Source organism: Etheostoma spectabile, chromosome 5, assembly GCF_008692095.1.
Source record: "Etheostoma spectabile isolate EspeVRDwgs_2016 chromosome 5, UIUC_Espe_1.0, whole genome shotgun sequence".
Classification (NCBI taxonomy): domain Eukaryota; kingdom Metazoa; phylum Chordata; class Actinopteri; order Perciformes; family Percidae; genus Etheostoma; species Etheostoma spectabile.
The window spans coordinates 14,479,876-14,501,280 of NC_045737.1; the positions used below are offsets into that span (position 1 = coordinate 14,479,876).

Consider the following 21,405-nt stretch of genomic DNA (forward strand, 5'->3'; position numbering starts at 1 on the left):
TTTGAAGTTTTCTTTAGCTCTATTTAAATCTACACCTCACATTTCACTACAAAACAATCTTACTCTCTCTTGCTTTTTTGGACTACAGTATCCATCACTGCATGTTCCCCAAATGGAATACATCTAATTTTGCCTCAATAAGAACTCATAAAAAAGATGACAATGATTCCTTTGATCCACCTTCAAAACCATGCACTTCTTAGGCAGGCACTGCACAATTTGCAACCTCCCCAAGCCCCAAAAGCCAAGGTGGCCACAATATACAAAGAAAGCTCAGGTAGAATATCATGCGTAGCACATGTGTAACTGATACATTCAGCTCATTGTAATCAGAGGTGACAGAGGATTTTATAAAAAGCCCAAAATAAAGTAAATTGTCATGCTGTGTGGAATTTTCCTTGATGTCCACCAGCCCAAAATAATATTTTCCATAAGATTCATTTTCCCAAGCACTCGGAGGAAAAATATTCTGGTACAGTACGTGTTGTTAGGAAATCACTGTAATATTGAAAGTTCCCATCTGCCATACCGTCAAAAGCTGCAGGCTAATGAAAGCTTCAATCTGTTAATCCGACTCGAGAATAAAAGAAGAAATTATTTCAAAGCACATCTGTTTCACGTCAGGAAGTTAAATTCTCTCATTTGCGGAATATTTATTTGCCAAACGAAGGCTACAAATTAAGAAGGAATGTTAGCCCCATATTCCTCAAAGAACGTTTTAATGACATTCCATTAATTATGCTGGGAATTATTTGCTGTAACAAAGTTTTGCACGTGTGAAAGACGACAGAACCTGATACAGATCTAATTTGTTTGCCAAGGGTGATGAAATTGCACAAAATTAATAAATAAATTAGAGTACATAAATTGGAGTACAGCGTGAGTCAAAACCATGATGCATATAGCACTTCTAAATAGGCCTATCACATTAAAGGTTTGGTAACAACGTTGGTAAGATTAGGTATCAAAAACGGGTTCTATATTTCTATGAATTGTTTAGAAACTTGCATTTATAGCTTGTATAAGTCAATGAGTATCCAGATGAAGAAGACAAAATAAGCAGTTTTTTTTTCTGAGCAGGTGGCTTGTTAAATCTGTCTTTTATTCTCTGTAAAGCGTCCTTGAGTGTTAGAAAGGCGCTGTTAAATAAAATGTATTATTATTATTATTATTATTAAATTGACAGGTTATAATTCTGTAAGGTCTCGTTTTACAATTTCAAGTGAAGTAGTTGCTTAATTTTGTCACGTTACCATGTCTGATAGACGCAAAGTCAGACCTTTGCCTATTTCTATACCCAAATCTGCACACTACAATCAGTGAAGCTAAAATATGAAAACCCGAAATCCAAAACATTGTGTTATAGGGTTAGATAATGTAGATGCTACTCCGAATAAATAGTTTAAAACATCAGTTTAGTGGGCTTAGGGTCCAGGAAGAAGGCCCCTGGACTGAGTACATTTCACTGTCATGCTGTTTATACATGTGTAAACAAGCTTGGACGATAGTTGCTGTGTAGTTTCAGCTGTTCACCCTCTTATAGAGGTGGACAAAGTGTTGCATAAACTCCAGTTTATAACGAAGTGATCAGGAGTTCAATCTACACAATTTATATGAAATAAAGAGGCACATTGATTGTTTTTTATTCTGTAACCAGTTGTGTGACATTTTAATGTCATAGTTATATCGTTTGTAAAGTGTTACTCACCTTGACTGACTACAATGTAACATCTGGAGGGTGCATTTATTTTGAGTTACTATACGAGGTATCAGCTCTGAGCAGCTTTCTCCACACCAGGGTTCTGATATTTATTTTAAGATATCTAATACCGAATACTTGCTTTATGCGTAACACTTACTATTTTAGCACTTAAGCAATATATTTTTTAGAACTGCTAAAGCCATCTGTGCAGTACACCAATTTAATTCTTCATAATTAATTATAATGTAAAAGCTACCGTTTTCAATTTTTATTAGAAAAACAACTTCTCATACCAAAATGAAAAAATATATAGAACTACATTAACTTCCAAAAAACAACTAGTTAGTATTTTCTGATTAAGATTTGATTTATTTTAAGAAATGAGTGTGGTTGAATTAAAAACAAACATTGTTTGTTGAACGTGAATTGTTAACCATGCTAACCTCTTCCTTAAGGCCACCTGACTGACTTGAGCCCTGCGTTAAACATCCTTTACCCCTGATTTCCACCAGTCAATAGGTTTCCATTAACGTCAGTGTGTGTGTTTTCACTGACTGCGGAACGGCTGCTTTCTGACTCCGGAGCAGATATCCAGAGCTTCTATTTTTGACGAAGAGCTCCGCAGCAATTCGGCACAGGGCAGATTGTGCGGGACAGGAATAGAATAAAATACACTGTGCTCACGCCGGATCATATTTACATACACCACACCTTGAAAATGTCATAATGGGCGGAGAAAGGCCTGAAGTCAACAGGTCAGAGGTTTTGTGGTTCTGTTTATAGAAACTCAAGGGGGTAAGCGAGCATCCACGAAACGTAGCTCACATGACGCCATTTTAATGTTACCAAGCATGCACCCACTGTTGCATTCCAGTCATTCCATTGACTGCCATTCATTTTGGGCGCCACTTTAACAGCGAATAACTTTACATCTGAAGTGTTTATACACTTTAGTTGTCCATTGTTTCTTACCTTATTCCTCACGTTATGGCTCCGTAGCGGGCTTTTTTGTTTGTGTCATAACCGAGCATCTTGCTGTTGCATAGTCGACAAATCACGCATTGTCAGGAGAAGCACGCAGACAGTTTCGATTTACATTAGCTGTTAAGGTTTAATTACTAATGTTAACTAGCATTTTAGTTAGCAATAATTAGCCTGTGCCTATGTTATCTCCTAACATACATACGCTCCCCGTCTCGGCAAGATTGGGAATAATTTCTCTTGGCACAGCTAGCAGAAGACTTACTACTTTCAGACAGGTTGCTCACGTCTGCACAGTGGTGGCTGCGCAGTAACGCTCAGCTATCACCGGAGAAGCGCTTCTAATATCCTTCGCTCGTCTCCGTCCAGAGCAACGGGATCTTTTGGCCCATTGCTTTAACTGTCTATGTAGAGACTACATCCTGTTATATTGCGCGATCATACATGCATTTGAGAGATCTCGTAGGTCTTTCTGACTTCAGCTGTCAGTCATGGCTGCAGCTGTTCCGGACCTGGTGGGGATTGAAGGACGGCGGAGCACGGAGCCGACACGCAGCGGAGTCGATCCACAGCCGTTCTGCAGTTTAGGGGTTAGTCCAACTGGACTTCCTGGATTGCATTTTGTTTTCTCACCGGTACCTTAAACAACCCCACCACTCAGACCCATGCATTGTTTTAAAGCAGGGCTGTTATAAGTATTTTTGTGGCAGCAATGCTACTTTTGTCTTTCCAACTAATTTTTGCTGCTTACGTAAAAATCTTTATCTTTTTAATAGATGAAAGACCATTGTTTTTATGTTCGCATGATGGCGAGAGGTCTTTTGTTAGGAGAAGGGTGACATGGTTGTCTTAAGCATTTGTACAAAGAAACAATGGGGTAGTCTTTCTGGTGAGGATGGTCTCAAAAGAGCTTGAAATCTAGAGTTACGAAAGCTTAAGTGTCCATGAAGCAGAGACACTGAAACTCACAGAGCTTATAAATTACAATTTATGCTGTCTTGTAGTGTTTCCCCCTTTTAACCGGCACAACACAAAATTACTCTCTAAAAGTAATTTCATATCTGTGGGACAGAGGTTCTTAGTAAGATGTATTTTTTTTTTTTTTTCAACAAGCCAGATGATGACTGTTCACATACTTTCCTCACTTCTTTTTCTACTAATGCCAGGGCCCACCTGCCTTGACCACAATCCAAATACAAGACACTTTAAACACATGGCTGGATCACAGTTAGCTTAATACCTAGTCATTAGCCACTAATAACCATCATTTAATAGTGAAATTCTTGTTATCCCTCCTAAATGAGGCTTGATAAGAAATTTGTTAATTGACGGGAAACTCAAAGTTGCTGTGGTCCACATGTTTTTCTGAAGTATTATTCACTCTCCGTGACTGTGTGTGTTGCTTTAGCTACTGGATGGGGTAACCCCAGTCACTTGCCTCCTCAACACCTGTGTTTACTTTGGGGCCTCGGCCCCCATGACCCAGCAGCAATCCTTCACTCACTCAGAAGATGGAGTGAGGTCCCAGCCTCTAAATATGTGCTGTCCGTGCACTTTTACCACTGTGTGATTCCTTTAAGACTTTCATTATAGGCCACAGGACAAAAGGACTAGTATACATTACAATCTTTTCCAAATTCTAGTATAGATTCAGATCCTGTTCTCTTTTACTGTGATGTTAAGGTAGATCAGGAGCAGACGTTGGCTTTGCCGTATGTCTGTAGTAGTTGTTGTGGCCTTTGAGGCTTTTTAAAGTGCTTTGTGTTCTTTTAAAGCCAATGATGTAGAATACCTTGTCTTCTTTTTAGACAGTGAAGCAGACTATAAAACTGAACTAAATTTGGTAGTTTTGAATATTGAGCATGAAAGAAACAGATTTATGACTTGGGGATTACTGGGTCAAACTGGCAGGTGGTTTTTCAGGGAAAATGGGGTTTATTGCTTCCTCTCACAACTTCTGTGAAGGCCTAAGTATGGGACCTCAATACTATTTTGGTACTGAGCAACTTTAGTAATAGCAACAAGTGTTAAACTGTCAAGAACTGATAGCTGATATTTAAAAATAAAAATAAATCCTATTTTGCAAATGTTTTTTATTTAGACAAAGTTTTTAGGCAGATGTACAGCTTTCATGTACACAATATTGGGTTCTTTTGTGGAACTGATATGGGGTCGCTGTAAAGCAACATGTTTATCTCAAAGTATGTAATCGAAAGGAGCATCTTTTGGTATTGGTGCTGAACTCGGGTATTGTATCAGCATTAATATGAAAGAATTGTAAGTGATGCTCAGGACAACTTCTGTATTTTGTTAGTTGAAGTATTCTCTTTGCAAGACACTTAATGCTCATCAATGCCCATCTCAAGCCGGTCATTTTGTCCTATAATGCACATGTATTGTTAGTAAAAGCGCCTGCAAAAATGCCAGTGCTTCATCAGTTTAAAAAATGTACTTGGGTGAAACTAACTGAACATAAAATTGAATCTTTGGGGGATTTAAATGAGGTAAAAATAGTAGTAAAATAAGTAATTGTTCACATAGTTCAGCCCTTGTGCTTAAAATACTTGATGAAACTGAAAATATAAAATGAAAAATATTCAGTGCAGTTGGAGATGGTTAAAGTCAATGGAAACAGGGGTGTCCTTTGTTTTTTCACTGTACTGTAACTTTGATTTAATGAATGGCCTTTTTTTCTTGTCTTTCTGCTGCTGCATTCTTAACCACAACTGAGAGGTTTCCAAATGACCTGTTTACTGCCTTTAGGATGTTAACTCGCTGTGGATCTAATGAATGTTTTGCACAGTCAATTCTGGCTGCAAGCCAGAGTTCTGTTGCTCGTACTGCAGTGTTAAGTGTTCAAATATTAGTGCCAATGTTTTTTCAGGTGTGGATATATTAGTGTGTGCCAAAACCATGTTTCCATGGAAACAGGCCAGCCTTAGTGAGAAAAAAAAACTGCCACAGTATCGTAAAAAGTCATTAAACTCTGATAATACTGCTCTGCATACTAAAATTAGGAAATGCAACTGTGACATTCTTCATGCTCTTTGTAGTTTTTGGATTTATTTCAGAGAAAATACATGATTTCTGTTAAAAAACGGTATTTGGGAGTGTCCTGGTAGCTTGGCAGCTTTGGTGAAGCACTAGATACTGGCTTGAGTATATCATGACTTTATTTGCATGTCATACTCTCTTTCTGTTGCATCTTGCATATTAATTCATTGTTGAAATGTTTTTTAATGTTATTAATTATACATTTTAATCAAGAATTAGTTACGCCATGGAATATGTTTTGTTTACAATTAGTAAGGGAAGTCATGGAGGAAATTTTACTCAGTCCTTTTCAATGAGGATGTTTTTTAAGTTAACTGTTAATGTTATAGAGCAGAGATAGGCCAGCGTACCATGAAGCTACAACATGTTAAAGGTTTCCATAAAGAACCTTTAAGGCTTCATGTGACTTTTTTCAGGTTAAGAGAAACATTTCAAACCGTTTGAGTGTTGTCTTTTCCAGGACACTGGCAAGTGCAGGAAAAGAACTCAAAGATAACTTCCTGAAAGCCCTGGCAGAGCGAGAGGAGGCCAACCGCAGTGGGAAAATGACTGTGAGTACATTATTACAGCACTCCAATTGCTACGTAATGGGATTCCCCTAAAATATTTCTGCAATTCCATTAGGACGGGAACAAAATCCATACTGTGTCAAGTTGAGTGGAAATGCCCCCCTATCCACCCCTTCCCAAAATACCATGAGAGCCAGCTGCCCGCCCCTCTCCAATCCATAAAACTCTACTAACCAAACTCCAACTGCCTTGTCCTAGGTGTGCTTTTCAGATTGAACCCCCAAGATGATTTCTAATCGGGCCTCACCTGAAGTCTGAAGGGGTATTACCAATCTTAGGGGCATTTATGACTCAGAAGTCCACAGTTTATTTAACCTTGCACAACAACATTTAGAATTGTCACAACTGTATGATTAGTATAAGTATCAGTATTAGCTTTATTTTTAAAATGGCTTAGATACTAAATTGTTAGCGCCTGCAGGGCTTAAAGTGAAAAAAAATCCTGAGCCTGAACCTTTTTTCTTTTTTTTTTACTTCTTCCAATCGTATATTACATCAATGTAGATTTAAATATTGCAATAATATCATAATCCTACATTGAATCATTGTGAAAACAAAACTTTTTTAGATGTTTTGTTGTAACTTTGGCCATGTCATCATCAAAAAACCAAATTAGTACATTCATGATTTTGTCCATGTTGACATTAGTTGCTTTATGTACATTTATCAAAACCTTTGCTTTGTTTAGCTTTTCATATAGCTAGACGTCTAATTTTTTGAATATGCGTTGTGCCATGTTCTAGCAAATTCTGAGACTAAACTCTGGAACAAGGCTGTTATGTTTATATAACGGCCATGCTGATTCCAAACAGACAGCTTTGCCAAGGCAGTTTGGGCTTTAGATACGTTTTACACAGTGGCCATTGTTAATGACAAATTGTGTTCCGTTATGAACGTGCACACACAGATTGATTTTATCACAAACATGGTCGGTCAGTGAAGGCGCAGTCGCAGCAGCGGTAGCTGTCAGTGCCAGTACCAGTGTCAGTACTCGGATTTTTTTTATTTTTTATTTATTTATCAGGAAAGTCCCGTTGAGGTTAAAAACCTCTTTTTCAAGGGAGTCCTGGCCAAGAGGCAGGCAAAAACACAATCAATTACATTAATAAAAGTTATACAACACAGATTGTTAAAAACATTTACAATGTGAACAGGTCATTTCAGGTTCTCTCAATCTGGATTTAAAAGCATTTAAGGAAATAAGTTCTGATAATTTCAAATCTTTTTGCAAAGAGTTCCATGCAGAAGGAGCGGATTAGACAAAAGCCCTTTTTCCCAGATTTGTACGGTATGACAGAGTCCATGGAACAAAGCTTTGTGACTAGCATCTAATGACTAGCAAGCACTTTCTTACCTCTGCTGCTGTACAGTGAGTGTCTTCCTTGAACATGCGCTGCAGCCGGGTGCTCAGTTTGAGGCACCAAGTGCTAAACGGCTTCCCGTCTCCACCCTTTTTCTCTTGTCCTCTATTCGTGCCCAGTGCCATTTATTTTGAACTCCTTTCTCAACTAGCTGAAGCTGTATCTACATTTTTTTAGCGGTGGTACCATATAGATCACACACCGCACTCTTGCTTTTCAGCAAGGACCCGCCCTACTTTCCATCTGATTGGCTCGAACTTGTTTCATTGGTAGGTGGAAGTTCGTTGATTGGTTAAACCTAGCGCATCAAAAACAAATCCCTTGTGAACTTTAAGCTCTGCATTAGTTAGAGCTGTGTCCCTCTCATATGATTGGTAGGTGAAATCATTTAACTCAAAAATATAAAACCGCATTTAAGTTATCAAATTTATTTATTTTTCCTCACAGCCGCACGCCGAAGATCCGGCACGGTGCCGGAATACTTTAAGCCCTGCGCTTGTTATTGTATACAACCAGTGACATGAAAGGACATAAATACTATTAATACTGATTATCATGTGCTTGTCTTACACATATAAAACTCATATAGAACTCAACTGTTCTAGAAAATGTATAAAACTCATGTTGCGTAATGATGAGAGCGTGAACAATTTATACTTTCTTCATCCATGGCCAAATGGCTAAGCTTAATGTGAATTTAAGTCATATGTCGAATGTAAATGTGTAAACACGTCTGCCTTTGCAGATACCCAATGTAACATTTAACAGATCTGCTTATGTACTATATCTGAGCCTTTATTCTTGTAACTTGTCACATCGCCTGCAATAGGTGTAAGGGTCAGTTGTATTGTCAGTGGAATGGCAGGCAAAAGTGGCGGGCTTGCTAAACTCACCCTTGGCTGCTAAACAGGCATCATGTTTTGGGTGAGGACAGAGTTAAAAGTTGGTGCAGGTGGTAGTTCAGTACTAACTAGGTATGGTTGGGCTCACGTCGACACAGTGTCGCAGCAGTTGCCTAGTATGACCAAGTTGATGCCTGGCTAAGGGCTGAGAGTGAAGGATTTCTTTGCCCATCTCTCTGTCAGAGATCACAGAAGTAGTCTAAAAGCTTTGTAGTGGTAGAGGGGCAGGGAGTTTCTTGTGTAGAGTAGAGGGGCAAAATAGGTTCCCGGGCCATTACTATTGGCTGGTCAGTCATTATTTGGTCTGCAGTGAATGCTGTCTCCATATTCTCCACATTTGGCAGCTGAGTTCAGCAAAGGCCAGAAGACAGAATCTCCAGGTGCAGTTGATAAGTAGAGAGAGGCTGGTTGCCTTTATCAGACCGTGACCTCCAGCACACACTGGGGCAGTTTGTAACAGAGTGTGAAGCGGTTGGAATGAAAGTCCACACTACCAAGTCAAAGGTATTCTGTCAGAAAATAGTCAGAAAATGCCTCCTTTGGATTGGGATTGAGTTGCTGCCCCAAGTGAAGGAGTACAACTATCTTTAGGTCTTATTCCAAAGTGACGGTAAGATGGAGTTTGAATGGCGTATTGGTGGGGCATCAGCAGTGATGCAGGCATCGTATTGTCGGCCATGGTGAAGGTGGAGCTTCGCCCGTCCTGTCTGAAGTCAAGCTTAGCTATTAAGGTGTTGTTGATTCATGGACAAAGCCTGCATGCTTAATTAAACTTAGATAAACCAGAAAGAGATTTTAACTACTGAAGCTGACTATTTTTACTACAAACATTACTTTTAACAAAATTCTCTCTCTCTACTAACACTATGTGATGAATGGAATGTGTATCATTTTGGGAATTGTATTCCGCAATGTTCTGCGGACAGTGTTGATAGACTTCAAATGATTCACTTTCAAGATGCTGAAGTACAAAAATAGGAGTTTTGTTGACCCCCATTTACTTGCCCCTTTGGGCTTTGCAATTATGAGATCACATGAAGTGCACGGAGGGGAGGAGAGGTAGTAACACCAGAGGGTTTCCCCCTGGATGCTAGATGTACTATGCAAAAGCCCCCACTCTTTCATTCAGCCCCACATAACTTAAACCATTTGAGAGATACAGCTTTTTCCTTTCAAAGAAACCTCCAGTGAAAAATTAAGTGATTTAAACTCTCTTCCTGTATACAGAAAATAGAGCCAGAATAAAAACAAGCAACATATCATGTTGTGTAACATTGTTTTGCTGACATAATATTTTCCCACCTCATCTTATTTTTCATCTCTTAAAAGCTTCCTTTGCTAAAAAATTGGATCAGGAAGGTGTTTATTTTCCTTTGAGACCCACACTGTTTAAAATTGAACCCACATTTGTGCGCTTCTCTTTGAAACTGTTTAAGTAACAGGTAATCTTTATACAGTTTGGCAAGGCTTGACCTCATTGGTATATTTACATTGCACAGATGTATTCCAGACAACATGTGCACATGTGTGGACATACAGTAAAACATGTGTTGTACCTTGTTTCATACAAATATGTATGTTGCATTTATATTTTACTAGTATGTATATTTTTGAACATTAATATTGTAAATATTTGGTATTCATACATATGTTACACATGGGACATTTTTATACTAACATCTGCCAAAAAACGCAAACAACAATGCAATGTAATGAAAATGGACACGGTTTGGATTTCTTTCCTCTGCTCTCTGTTGCACCTAAAAGCCTCCTTATGAAAGTGTCAAATTACCCACGTTAATCTTCGATAAGGTTCAATAATAAGACCACCCACCATCGTAAGGTATCTTTCACACTGTCCGTGAACATTTTTGAGGGCCTATTGAAACACATGACTCAAGCTTCTATCTGCCGAGCTCCTCGAACCTGAGGATCATTCCTAGTAATGCATTCCAGGTCCTCCTATTGACTCGTTTTTTCTGCACTCTAATGCAAAGCAGTCCCTTGTCCTACATATATGTTTTAACCCTTTTCCATCATTTTTTATGTATGCACATTATTATTTTGAGGAGCATTCAAGTCATTTTAATGTGCATGCTTTAGCAGACCTACCGACTTTGCTTAAAGCATATTTGCCAGTCTTCTTCATGTTGAAATTTACATAAGTGGGTTACAATTAAAAATCTAAATCATACGCAATTTGCCTAATTAGTTTTATTTGACATTAAATATGTACTGTCTTTGTTAAAACACAGACCCTGTCTCAAGTATCACCCACCTAATTTATCATAAAGGGTTTCATCATTGTGGTTAAGGACTGTTAGGACACAGATTTATCAGTTTTAGTCGCATAATGGAGGAGGAAAAAAATACATTGTCATCTTTCGTCTCATTCATCAGAGGGGTCACTCTTTTGTCCTCCTTTTTGTCATGCTTAGCCTTTCAAGTCAGGTTGAAATTACACCTGTCACTTAATACACTTGTCAGGTTATTCTGTCTCTTCTGCCCTGGCCCAAATGGCTTTTCAAAAGATTGATAGCAGACATGACTCTTGATGAACAGAGCTCATCTTCCCTTTGTGTGCAGTCCCTGCCCCCTTCCGGTTTCCCTCTATTTAGGATTAAGGTAAATGAATACTAGGAAGTGAAGCCTACTTTACATTTAAAATATTGACTTTGATCAATTTTTCCATAGCACTCAGTTTTTGGTTTCTATAAGGAGCCCTATACTATCTTTCTGATCAGCTGAACATGTAAAGCTTTCAGTGCCTTGCCTTCATTGTGCTTTTACTTCCCCGGCCCTGTTGCGAAAGCTGCTTCACTGCCAAAAGTCACACACAAACAAAAGCTGCACCTGGGCAGCTTCGGCTTTATTTGCACTGGGTAAGAAGTTACGTTTTTTTATCAAATTCAGGTCACACCTGCACAGGATGCCTGAGGGTGTCCATTGTTGGAAGGTTCACATCTCAAACTGAAGGTGTGTTGCCCCCACCCACTCTAATCCCTATTTGTTTTCAGTTGTTTGTAGAGAGGCTCTGGTGGTATTAAATTGCAACATATCAAACTTAATATTTGATCTATTTCTTTTATATACCTGGCTAACTAACAAACAATTTAGTGCAATATAAAGCATACATTTGTTGCCGGCTGTAATAAGAAATGACATCAGAATGCTTTCTTATTTAAAATACTTTCAAAGAAACCTCCAGTGAACATTACTGACGAATCTCACTATTGAATCTAGGTCATTAAGTAAGAATTAAGTTATTTTAATATAACACCTGTCCAGTTACGGCATAACAGCTGTACTCAACCTTGCTGCTACTGTGGGATCATCTTCTTTATGGGAAAATGTAGCTTTCTGGCAACTTATTACAATTTACTGAACTGCTCCTTACTAGAGAGTTTGGACATCTGGATATTGCTCAGCAACATTTAGTTCTGCAAAGTAATGTCTGCAATGCAATGTCTATCATAGTAGAAATTTTGAGTAATAACGTTTGACTTTTGCCTCAATTTTACTCACAATTATTTTATTTTTTTTAAATCTCTATAGTTAAGAGGTGGAGTGTCACATTGTTACATAGTAAGACATGTTATAATTTAATCAACAGTAATCTTGTGGTTACTCATGGTGCATTACAAAGAAATTACATGACAGACATGATGATTGATGAGAATAATTGATTATAATATAAATGACCATCATCAGAAGTTGTTAAATTTGATTGATTTTTCAGTCAACAAAAGAATACAAGGTACCCTGAAAGTAAATATTCACTACCCTTAAGAGGCCAAAAAAAATGTTTCTTATTGTCTCGGTAAAGTCATCACTCATTTAGTAACAAGAGGGAACTTCATTAAAACAATGCACCTGGCGCAGTGCCTTTCCATAATAGTGAATAAGTTTGTTTGCTCTCAGCTCATTCCCAAGCAGCAGGACTATCACAGAAGTCAGTTTGTTGTGTCAATAGTAAGGAACAAACCAATGGGAGTCACATTCGTCCTGTCAATCTTTGTGAACAAGAACAGATTGATAACAAATAACTTCTTCCTCATGTCAAATATTTGGTTCTCAGTTCTGAGAACTTGGTCGATTGAGTGTTAAACAGTTGGATCAGGAAGGACTCATTCATGTGTCATATATAATGTGAGAACTTTACAATACAAAAAAAAAATTAACTGCCATCAAAATAAAATAAATGTTAAAAACTGCATTGGCTTTCTCTACAGAAGTGAAGGGCCAGTAAGTAAGTTAGTAGGCGTAAGTAAGTAAGTAATAACCAATTTTAGTAGATTAATTACTTATTTTTCATTATAGTGGAGTGGAGATGCAGTATATGAGGAACACGGGACTGTTCGTACTTATTTAACATTGAAGAGCACATGTGTCTCATCTTTTTTCCAAAGCTCATGAATGTCACACTCTTTAAGCCTCTAGCTCAGTTTTGTGTGCAGTTTCTCCTCATTGCATTACTCATGTATGGGGTATTTTAAATATATTTTTCAATCAAATGTAGGAACATGCTTTGTAGTTTTGATTGGTGACAGCTAATAGTTGAACCAAAATGAATATTTGGTAACTTGCATATTTTTCCGATGGACAATGTCCGTAGACTAATGTGGACATGCTAAACTTAACACATATATTATTCTGGAAAGGCTGACAGCAATGCTTTTTCATTATCAGATATTTCTCTTAATGTCAATACACAACTTGTCATTTTGTTCAAATCTAAATGCAGATTGTTTTTGTTATGAAGACACTGAGGAAAGCTCTGCAGAAGATGTAAAAAGGCCCTCCTTTTAATTTTACTATTTTGTAAGACTAATTTGACTGTTTAGAATTGATTTTCAGTCTCCCACCCTTTCAGTTGTGGAATTTAGCTGGTTGGCCTGCGCTTCGTGTCTCATGCCCAGAGGGGACATCCTGCATAAAGGAAGTGTTTGTCTTTGGTCTGTGGACCCAGCGAGTTCTGTATTGATAAGCTCCTGTCGCTATAGATAATAAGGTGGTCAGTCATGCAGCCCAGAGATCAAGTATAGCATTGAAATTAAAGAGGAATTCCCAGCCCTATTGCATTACAAGCCGTGTGTGTGTCCCCGCTGCCCAGTCCCTTTGTCCTTGTCATGGGCAGTAAAAATAACAATGGCAAGTTTGATTTCAAAGCAGCAGGACCAAGGTGGACAGCCTTTAGAAAGGAAAGAGTCCTGCAGGGCTATCATATGACCTTGACTTGAATGGTGTCACAGAGTTGTGGAGAGGTTGGGATAAGGCCCCAACAGTTAGCAACCATCTATCAAGTGGAAAAAAGGACTTTCTGTCTGGAGAAGCGAGCGTTGAGATATTTGAGATCACCTGATCAGCATCTATTTTCTTTTCTGTCAAATTCTAAAACTTGATTTCACCTGATACAGAAACAGAAAAACTTACATGATCAACCCTCAATGTCATAAAACCAAACCTTTTACTCTAACTACTATTTTGGCTCTTGATTTATGTGACCATTGAGCTTTGAACTGTAACGCTTTGGCTGTACTTTCTCACAGTCGCAGGTCTTGAGGAAAACCATAACATTTAACTGTGAAGTATTACTTTTGGCTGATTACAAGATGTGGATTTCATGGCTAGTGTCTTAGTCTATAAAACGAAAAGAGATAGCCAAAGCATTATGTGTTATGTTAGTCCACACAGCCAACATGGCAGCTGTGCCCCATCTCTCAATGCACCGTATCTGCCACTCAGGGATTTGGAAAGGAATGAGAAAAATAAAGATTAACCCGCTCTCATGTTATATACAATTGTCTTCTGGAGCTCATAATAAATGGCAATTGAAAGATAATGGACTTTGATTAATCTGATTCATACATATTTTAATTATTACGTCAGGGTTTCTTCAGCTGCTATCAATAGCCGAGCTTTGACATGCCATATTTTCTTGAATGAAAGAATAATTAGTTGGTTAAGGTATAAAAGCCATATCCAGTCAGAACACGCCATAGGCCATTTGGAAGCTGTTTCAAGGCGGATGAAAGGTTTGTTTTCCCATGAAATCAAACATCAAATATCCCAGAATGCAAGTGCCACTACTCGACTCACTGTTTTGCCACTGAAAGCTCCACTGTAATGTTTCTTCTGCACCCCTCCTTCTTGTGAACTGCTGCTATGTCTAGAGACATCTCCCCAAAAATGTGACCCCTGGAACATTTTCAGAGCAAATGAAAACGGATACATTTAATCTAATCCCTCCGGATTTTTTATTTAACTCAAGGCATTAAGATTTTTCAAATACATTGGAAACACAATTGTTGAACACAACATCAAAACACCCATCAGCTTGATTTGCCACTGGGAAGATGGGGAATCATATTAAGCTGTCAACTTGGTATTAAAGGAAGTCTTGCATTAGCTAGAAGCCATCTGGGAGTCTGAATAAACTATGCTTGCGCTTTGTTACCATAGTCCTTAAGAGCTCTCGTTTTGGACGCATTTGAAGATTTATTGGGAAGCAGACTATAAAAGGATGACTTAATTTTATTTTGGTAATAACCAAATTGCTTGTACTTTATCTTAGGTTAATGTATCCTAAATCACAGGCAACAAAGTCTGTAGATACACAGGAACTCACAGCCTTGCCCTTTTCCACTGCAACAACTGAACAGCCGGTAATCCGGGGCTACATAAACTACGTTTTGAAGAACCTTGACTTTTTGAATATACACCCATTGTTAAGGCAACATTGTGACTGATTTTACATCAGCACTACGTGGTGTTTGTTAGCTGATTGAAGTTAGTGGTTTCGGGTCAGACAACAATGTCAGAAGCTGTGCTAATATTGTAACTCACTTCTACGTGAACCTGAGATCCAGGGCACAAGCCCATTAGTTACTACTAAATGGCCTCATTTACCTAGATAGTAATGACAATCTGGACATCTTTGTTTGTCTAACAAGCATGCTCCATTGTTCTACTACATTGGTTGATACAGATGCAGTAGTACAATGGGGGTTACTGTTGTAGTGATTGTTAGCCATTTTAGTTAGATGGCAGATAATAACAATTCTTGTGGCCTATTAATTTTTTTCCTTTGACATATCAAGGTCACATGCTTCTCTCCATCAGATATTTAATCAAAATATTTTACTGTGAGGTTGAAATCATCCATTGCTGTAATCAATCATTATTTACAGCCATATTATCTTTTGCATTCCTTTCATTTGCACTTTTCATGGACTTACGGATCTTAGCATGTTTTCACTCCAACTCCCGTCCATGGGTTAGGGAGACACAGGGTACATGTGCTTGTTATATATATTAGGGAGGATTGAACATCTGTGTTGAATACTACCTAGATGTTTTTGGCTTGTCCCTATTGGAATGTGCACCTGCCATGTGCAGGCTATGTTTTTTAGACTCCTTAGGCTCGAAATCAACACTTTGTGTAGCAGGTCCTATAATAAACTTGCTAGACTCTGAAATATATTCACTAAAATACCTATAAATTACCAGTAATGGATAAACATGCCTATATTAATTTACAGTCGCACATTCTAAAATAATAAAACATTGATGCAGCCAATGCAGCCTTACATTGCTGCCTTTGTTTATGTTTATTCTGCGCCCCATCTTTCTTACATTTTCCCTTTGGATTTCCCTCCAAAACAGTGATTAGGCCGTTCCAGTTTGGGTCTGGACCCATCTTCTTCCTGGCCTCCTGTCAGGGAGGGAAGCCAAGAGTTGCTCACAGCCTGAACTCAACTTGTGAGACTGTTCTGTGAGGCTGCAGGTGTAGTATGTGTGAGATTTGTCTTTAAAGCAATTTGTAACCACTATGTCCACAGAGAATACATATAATCAACGGATCCAACTCAAACAGACCTTGGTGTTGTTTCTCCGTAAATGTGTGGACTTCTGTTGCAGGTACAACTGCATTACCAACACTTTCCCCAGCCCCATCAAGACTGTCCATTACTTCAAATCAAGTAAATCTAAATCCGGCTGCAGGTCACCATCATTATAAGACATGCTAACAGATTCCTGGTATCACATCCTGTAATACTCTGTAGAATCAAGGGCTTTGACTTTAATAGACCACATGTCTTGATTAAAACTACCCATAAGTAGCATTGACACAGAAACCCTCTTTTCAAAAACCTGGGTGAACTGCATATTAAGGCATTTGCAGACAAAAGCAATTTTCAAACCTCATCTTAACTCTATTATGCTCCTCCTCCTCCTTTAACTTGTAGGAGAGACATGGGCATATTAAAGATGGTGATTCTATGAGGCAATGCACGGTGTAGCTGGGTGTCTCTGTCTGTTGGCTGCAATGTCTCAAACTGGCCTTTCAACCTTCTAAAGTAAATCTTGAAGATAATCTGCAGTTCCAGTCATCAGCCTGTGAAATGCTCTCTTCCTTTCCCCTCAAGGTTGAAAAAAATTTGCCTTGGTGTGCTCCAACTCCTTTACACTTAGCTATGCAGAAGCTAGGGTATATTATTTAAAAACTAACAAGGTTCACTAGGTAAACATTTTGGCTAACAAGGTAGCCCTTTGAGTGGTAAAGGAATCCATTTATGGTCAACACATTGATACCCAATCTGGGAATTCAACTAATGCTTATCCGCTCTGAGCAACATATGGAGCACATTCTTCAGAATCTTCTTTGTTTTATCATTACACACTGGACTGCTTTGGCTGTGTATTATTCCACCTGAGTAAATACTGGACGGCATCTCTCCTACTTAGAGCCGTGCACATGTCTTACAGAGGCGTACAGGCTTCAGGCCCAGTACCTTCTATCCCTGTCTACAGCACCACAACAGTCTCATCCCTCCTCCTGCCATAAGAGCAAGACTTTAAGAGCAAGACCGGGTCTTTGTGTTTTTGATTTGTATCCTGAGAGACCAGCTGCTATTGATGGACAGTTTCTCATCAGGTCAATGTCAGCGTGTCTCCTTGTTTCCCACTCCCAGTCTCACTGAAATGCCGAAGATTTGAGCTCATGGTTTAACTTGCAAGCTTCTAAAATCTAGACAGGCCAAATTCTCAGAATATTTTCATGACACTGTAATGCATATTAACACTTGTATGAGGTCTTTGCCAGAGAGAATTGCAGATGGTTTGAGCTATTACACAAAGGATACTCAAATTTGGTGTCAGTTTTGATTAAATTAAGTTATTCATGTATATAGTGTCATCTAAGTATTACATATTTTGGTACAAAACATTTCTTATTCAACACTTAAAACCTCAAGGGCACCAACATTAGGCAGAAAAGCATCAATATGGGTTAGAGAGTACACAAATACTAAACCAAATACGAACATAATGCCATTATTTTATTAATGTAATGAGGAGGAACTAAAGGTTACAGACATTATTTACATAGGGCCTTACGCAAAGATGTCATGTGGTAAAACGTAAAAGACTAAACATGAATTGTGTGTATGTTATGTAAAATGAACCAAAACCCATGTACCATGTTGAGAATTTATCTGACACTTCAGGCTGATATATTTCACCCATAGGTGTTGATACTGATAAAGGATTGGGCTTTAATGAGCTTTGTTGAAGGGCAAACAAGAGTGGAAATGTGCACGCCCATATTTGTCAGAAAAAGCAATATGTAACCTATTTATCTTATTGTCAGATAGTGAGCTCTGAGGACTTGTTTGTGATGTATTTTGAATGCTTCAAGGTGCCTATGTATAAATTAATGGTCAGACAGTCTCATTTTGAGGCAAAGTTTTTTTTTTACATTATTAAGAGTTGACCATTTTAGAAAAATTCATTTTTGCCTTTATGATTCTTCAGTTTACCAACAGTATGTCCTCTCATTTAGTACCCTGAGCCAGAACGATCCATTATTTGTGGTAAACACCACTGTACATTGCATTTTCTGAGTTATTCATGAAGGTTAAAATATGTTCACGTTGACTTAGAGTTCTGTTACCAGACGATTTTGTTGGATTTTGTTAAGTTACAGTATTCCCTTGTTTTTCAATGTTTAGAGTTTTTTCATTTATGCCTTTATTGAAAGTAGTAAAGAAGTAGGCTACCAGCATAGCCTTGGCTGTTTGGTAAGATTCAAATGTAATTTATCAAGAAATTACTATTTTTCCTCTGACCATGCTGGGCGTTTGCTTTCTTGAATGCCATGTGTTGAAAGCAGATATATATGTCAAGTGGGAGGAGGGGAGAAGACTAGGTGTTGTCAATGCATTGCATTAGCCTGGAATGCTAATGGTCAGTAATGGGTAAAATAAAGGAAAAATATAGCTTCCGGTCTTTGGTCGGGTTCAGGTTATTCTTAGGGGGTCAATTTTAGGCCTGTGGAGAACTCTATGGTAACTCACATCTTGTGTCTGTGTTTCACTCAGGAAAGGCAGCCTAATTCCCTATACTGTTATCTATTTTCTCTCTACTTTCAACTCCCATTATTTTAGTTAGGTGTGTCAATTACACATGGCCAGATGCTTTTACATTTTGTCTACATGTTGTTCTAAACACTGTGAGAAAGACCCTTCCTGAAAAGAATCCTCAAACAGGAAGTGCTTTATTTTCCTGCTGCAGTTACATTGGTTTGGTTGCTTTGCCACTCTTTAGCATGAGTACTTAGTCTGAACAAATGACAGAAAACATCTCCCAAAAGAAACACACTTATTCAGAAAATTCACGCAATAATGCATTACACCATTGCTCACCTCTGATTTTGAAATCTCTAGCACAGAAGCCACTGGTCTCACAAATGACAAAAAGATACTGCTTATTATAGGAGCTTACTACAGCACTTTTTTTGTCTCCACTGCAAATCACACACACATATCCAAACTAACATTTGGCCACAGTAACCACAGTGGCAGACCAGAACTCACCTGCAGCTTTAACTGTTTTCTTTAGTAACCTACCAAAGTGGCTGGTACAGTAGATCAACCTCCAAACCACAGCCAGAATTCCCCAGTATTTAGCTGACGGCTGGTATTTACTTTCCATCTTGCCCTCTTGCTTTTTTTTTCAATTGTGTTCCCTTACAGTACTTCCAGCTCTACTTTATTTATCAGCTATGCATTTCCAGCCACCATCTGGCTCAGCTGATATCGCAGTGGTGGCCTGGTTGTAATATGGATATCCCTCTCATTTATCTTATCCCCTACGACAAAAAAACAAAGCAAAATCTACTCATCTTGCCTTAGCAGAAAGGAGTCTGATATCAGCCAGCAGAGACCAGGAAAAGGGTGAAAAAGATAAACATGTTTGCACTACCAGACATGTAGCGTTGCTCTTATTGCTTTGGACAATGTTAGTGTTGTCTTAAACCACAGGACCCCTTTTTAGTTATTTCAGAGCCACAGAAAGCAGAGATCAAACGGAATCACAGTCTCTATTATTCTTTTCCTCTTGCAGGGCTGAACTGAAGTGCATTTCATGGTTTGAAAAACACAGTAAAAACACTGTGAATTCCTTGTGCGGCAGTGTGACAGCCGGCAATTGCAGGAGTCTCATGGCAAGCCCAAAGGGGGAGCTTCTCAGCCGAGCAGCAGGCCAACTAAAACAGAATCATGTTTGAACACCTATTTCCACTGGGAAGGGGGGAGAGGGAGCTCCGCAAGCTTTAATTAGGATCTTAAAACAGGCAAGCCTTTGATAAAGACTCCACTGTGTACATCTTATTCCTCTGAAGGCTGTGCTGGCTTATGTCATCCACTTTGATCCTACTTTTTCAGAGCATGGTGTCGGACATATCTGTGCTGCCGATAACACACTGGTCAAGTTGGGATGTAGAAAAAACTAAGGGACCTGACCCCACCTTCCCCCCCACACCACCACATCCGAAGTGCATGAGTGTGTGTGGTATGTTGTACCTCCCACGTTTTTTTTTTTTTTGTGTCCAGTATGGAAACGGTGCCATTAATTTTCCGAGCACTGTCATAAACATTACCTCCTGGTTAAATATGAGCTGTGACAGGGTGCTGCCCCACAATGTGCGAGGGCAACAATATTTGACTTGGACGTGTTCCTGGTGATGAGGCCAAACCCTGCAGCAGGCCTCTTGGCAGATGTCATGCCTGAGTGCTTTGGAATAATGCTGATAGGAGCTGCGCTTTACTGGACTATACCCATGACAGGCTGGGCTTTAATCTGTGCATCAGCATTCCGAGCAAACCAGTCAGCAGCACAACACTTTTGCAAACAGTTACATTTCCATCAATAATTAGACTGATTGAATTAAAATAATGGTAATTCAAGCTACAGCTAGCTGCTGAAATCGACATCGACATCAACTATTTGGTCTATAATATTGTGATATCTGATACTTCCATATCGCCCAGCCCTAACTGGAAATAATGTTATAGTGACAGCAGTAGCGGTTTGTTTGGAACAAACAGAAGAACTGGCATTAGTGTGATCAGCTTAAGCCACAATGGCTCAACCGCTGAAAAAAGATTTTTTTTTTTAATGTAAATGTGCTGTATTTATATAGCGCTTTTCTAGTCTTAACGACTACTCAAAGCACTTTTACCTATAACAGGAAACATTACCATTCACACTCCGATGCAGAGCATCGGGGGCAATTCGGGGTTCAGTGTCTTGCCCAAGGGCACTTCAACATGGGACTGCAGGGCCAGGGATTGAACCCCCAACCTTCCGATTGGCAGACAACCACTCTACCACTGAGCCACAGCCGCCCCTGCGGAATGGAATTTTTTTTTATGGAAAATGCAAATTAAACACTATTTGATTGCAAGGTGATCTTAAGGTGAATACTACAGCTTTTAGTCATAAAAGTGGAACAAAGGAACCAAAATAGATGAATTTATCATTATTTCAGATTC

At 38.8% G+C, this 21,405-nt stretch overlaps 1 protein-coding gene across 2 annotated transcripts in view; it reads left to right on the plus strand.

Annotated features, from left to right (window-relative positions):
- cfap299 (cilia and flagella associated protein 299) overlaps positions 1-21,405 on the plus strand; it is a 71,404-nt gene that overhangs the window by 9,740 nt on the left and 40,259 nt on the right. For both annotated transcript variants that reach the window (XM_032517208.1, XM_032517209.1), the window contains exon 3: positions 6,198-6,288. In XM_032517208.1, the coding sequence (XP_032373099.1) occupies positions 6,198-6,288 (91 nt within the window). The remainder of the gene's footprint in view (positions 1-6,197; positions 6,289-21,405) is intronic.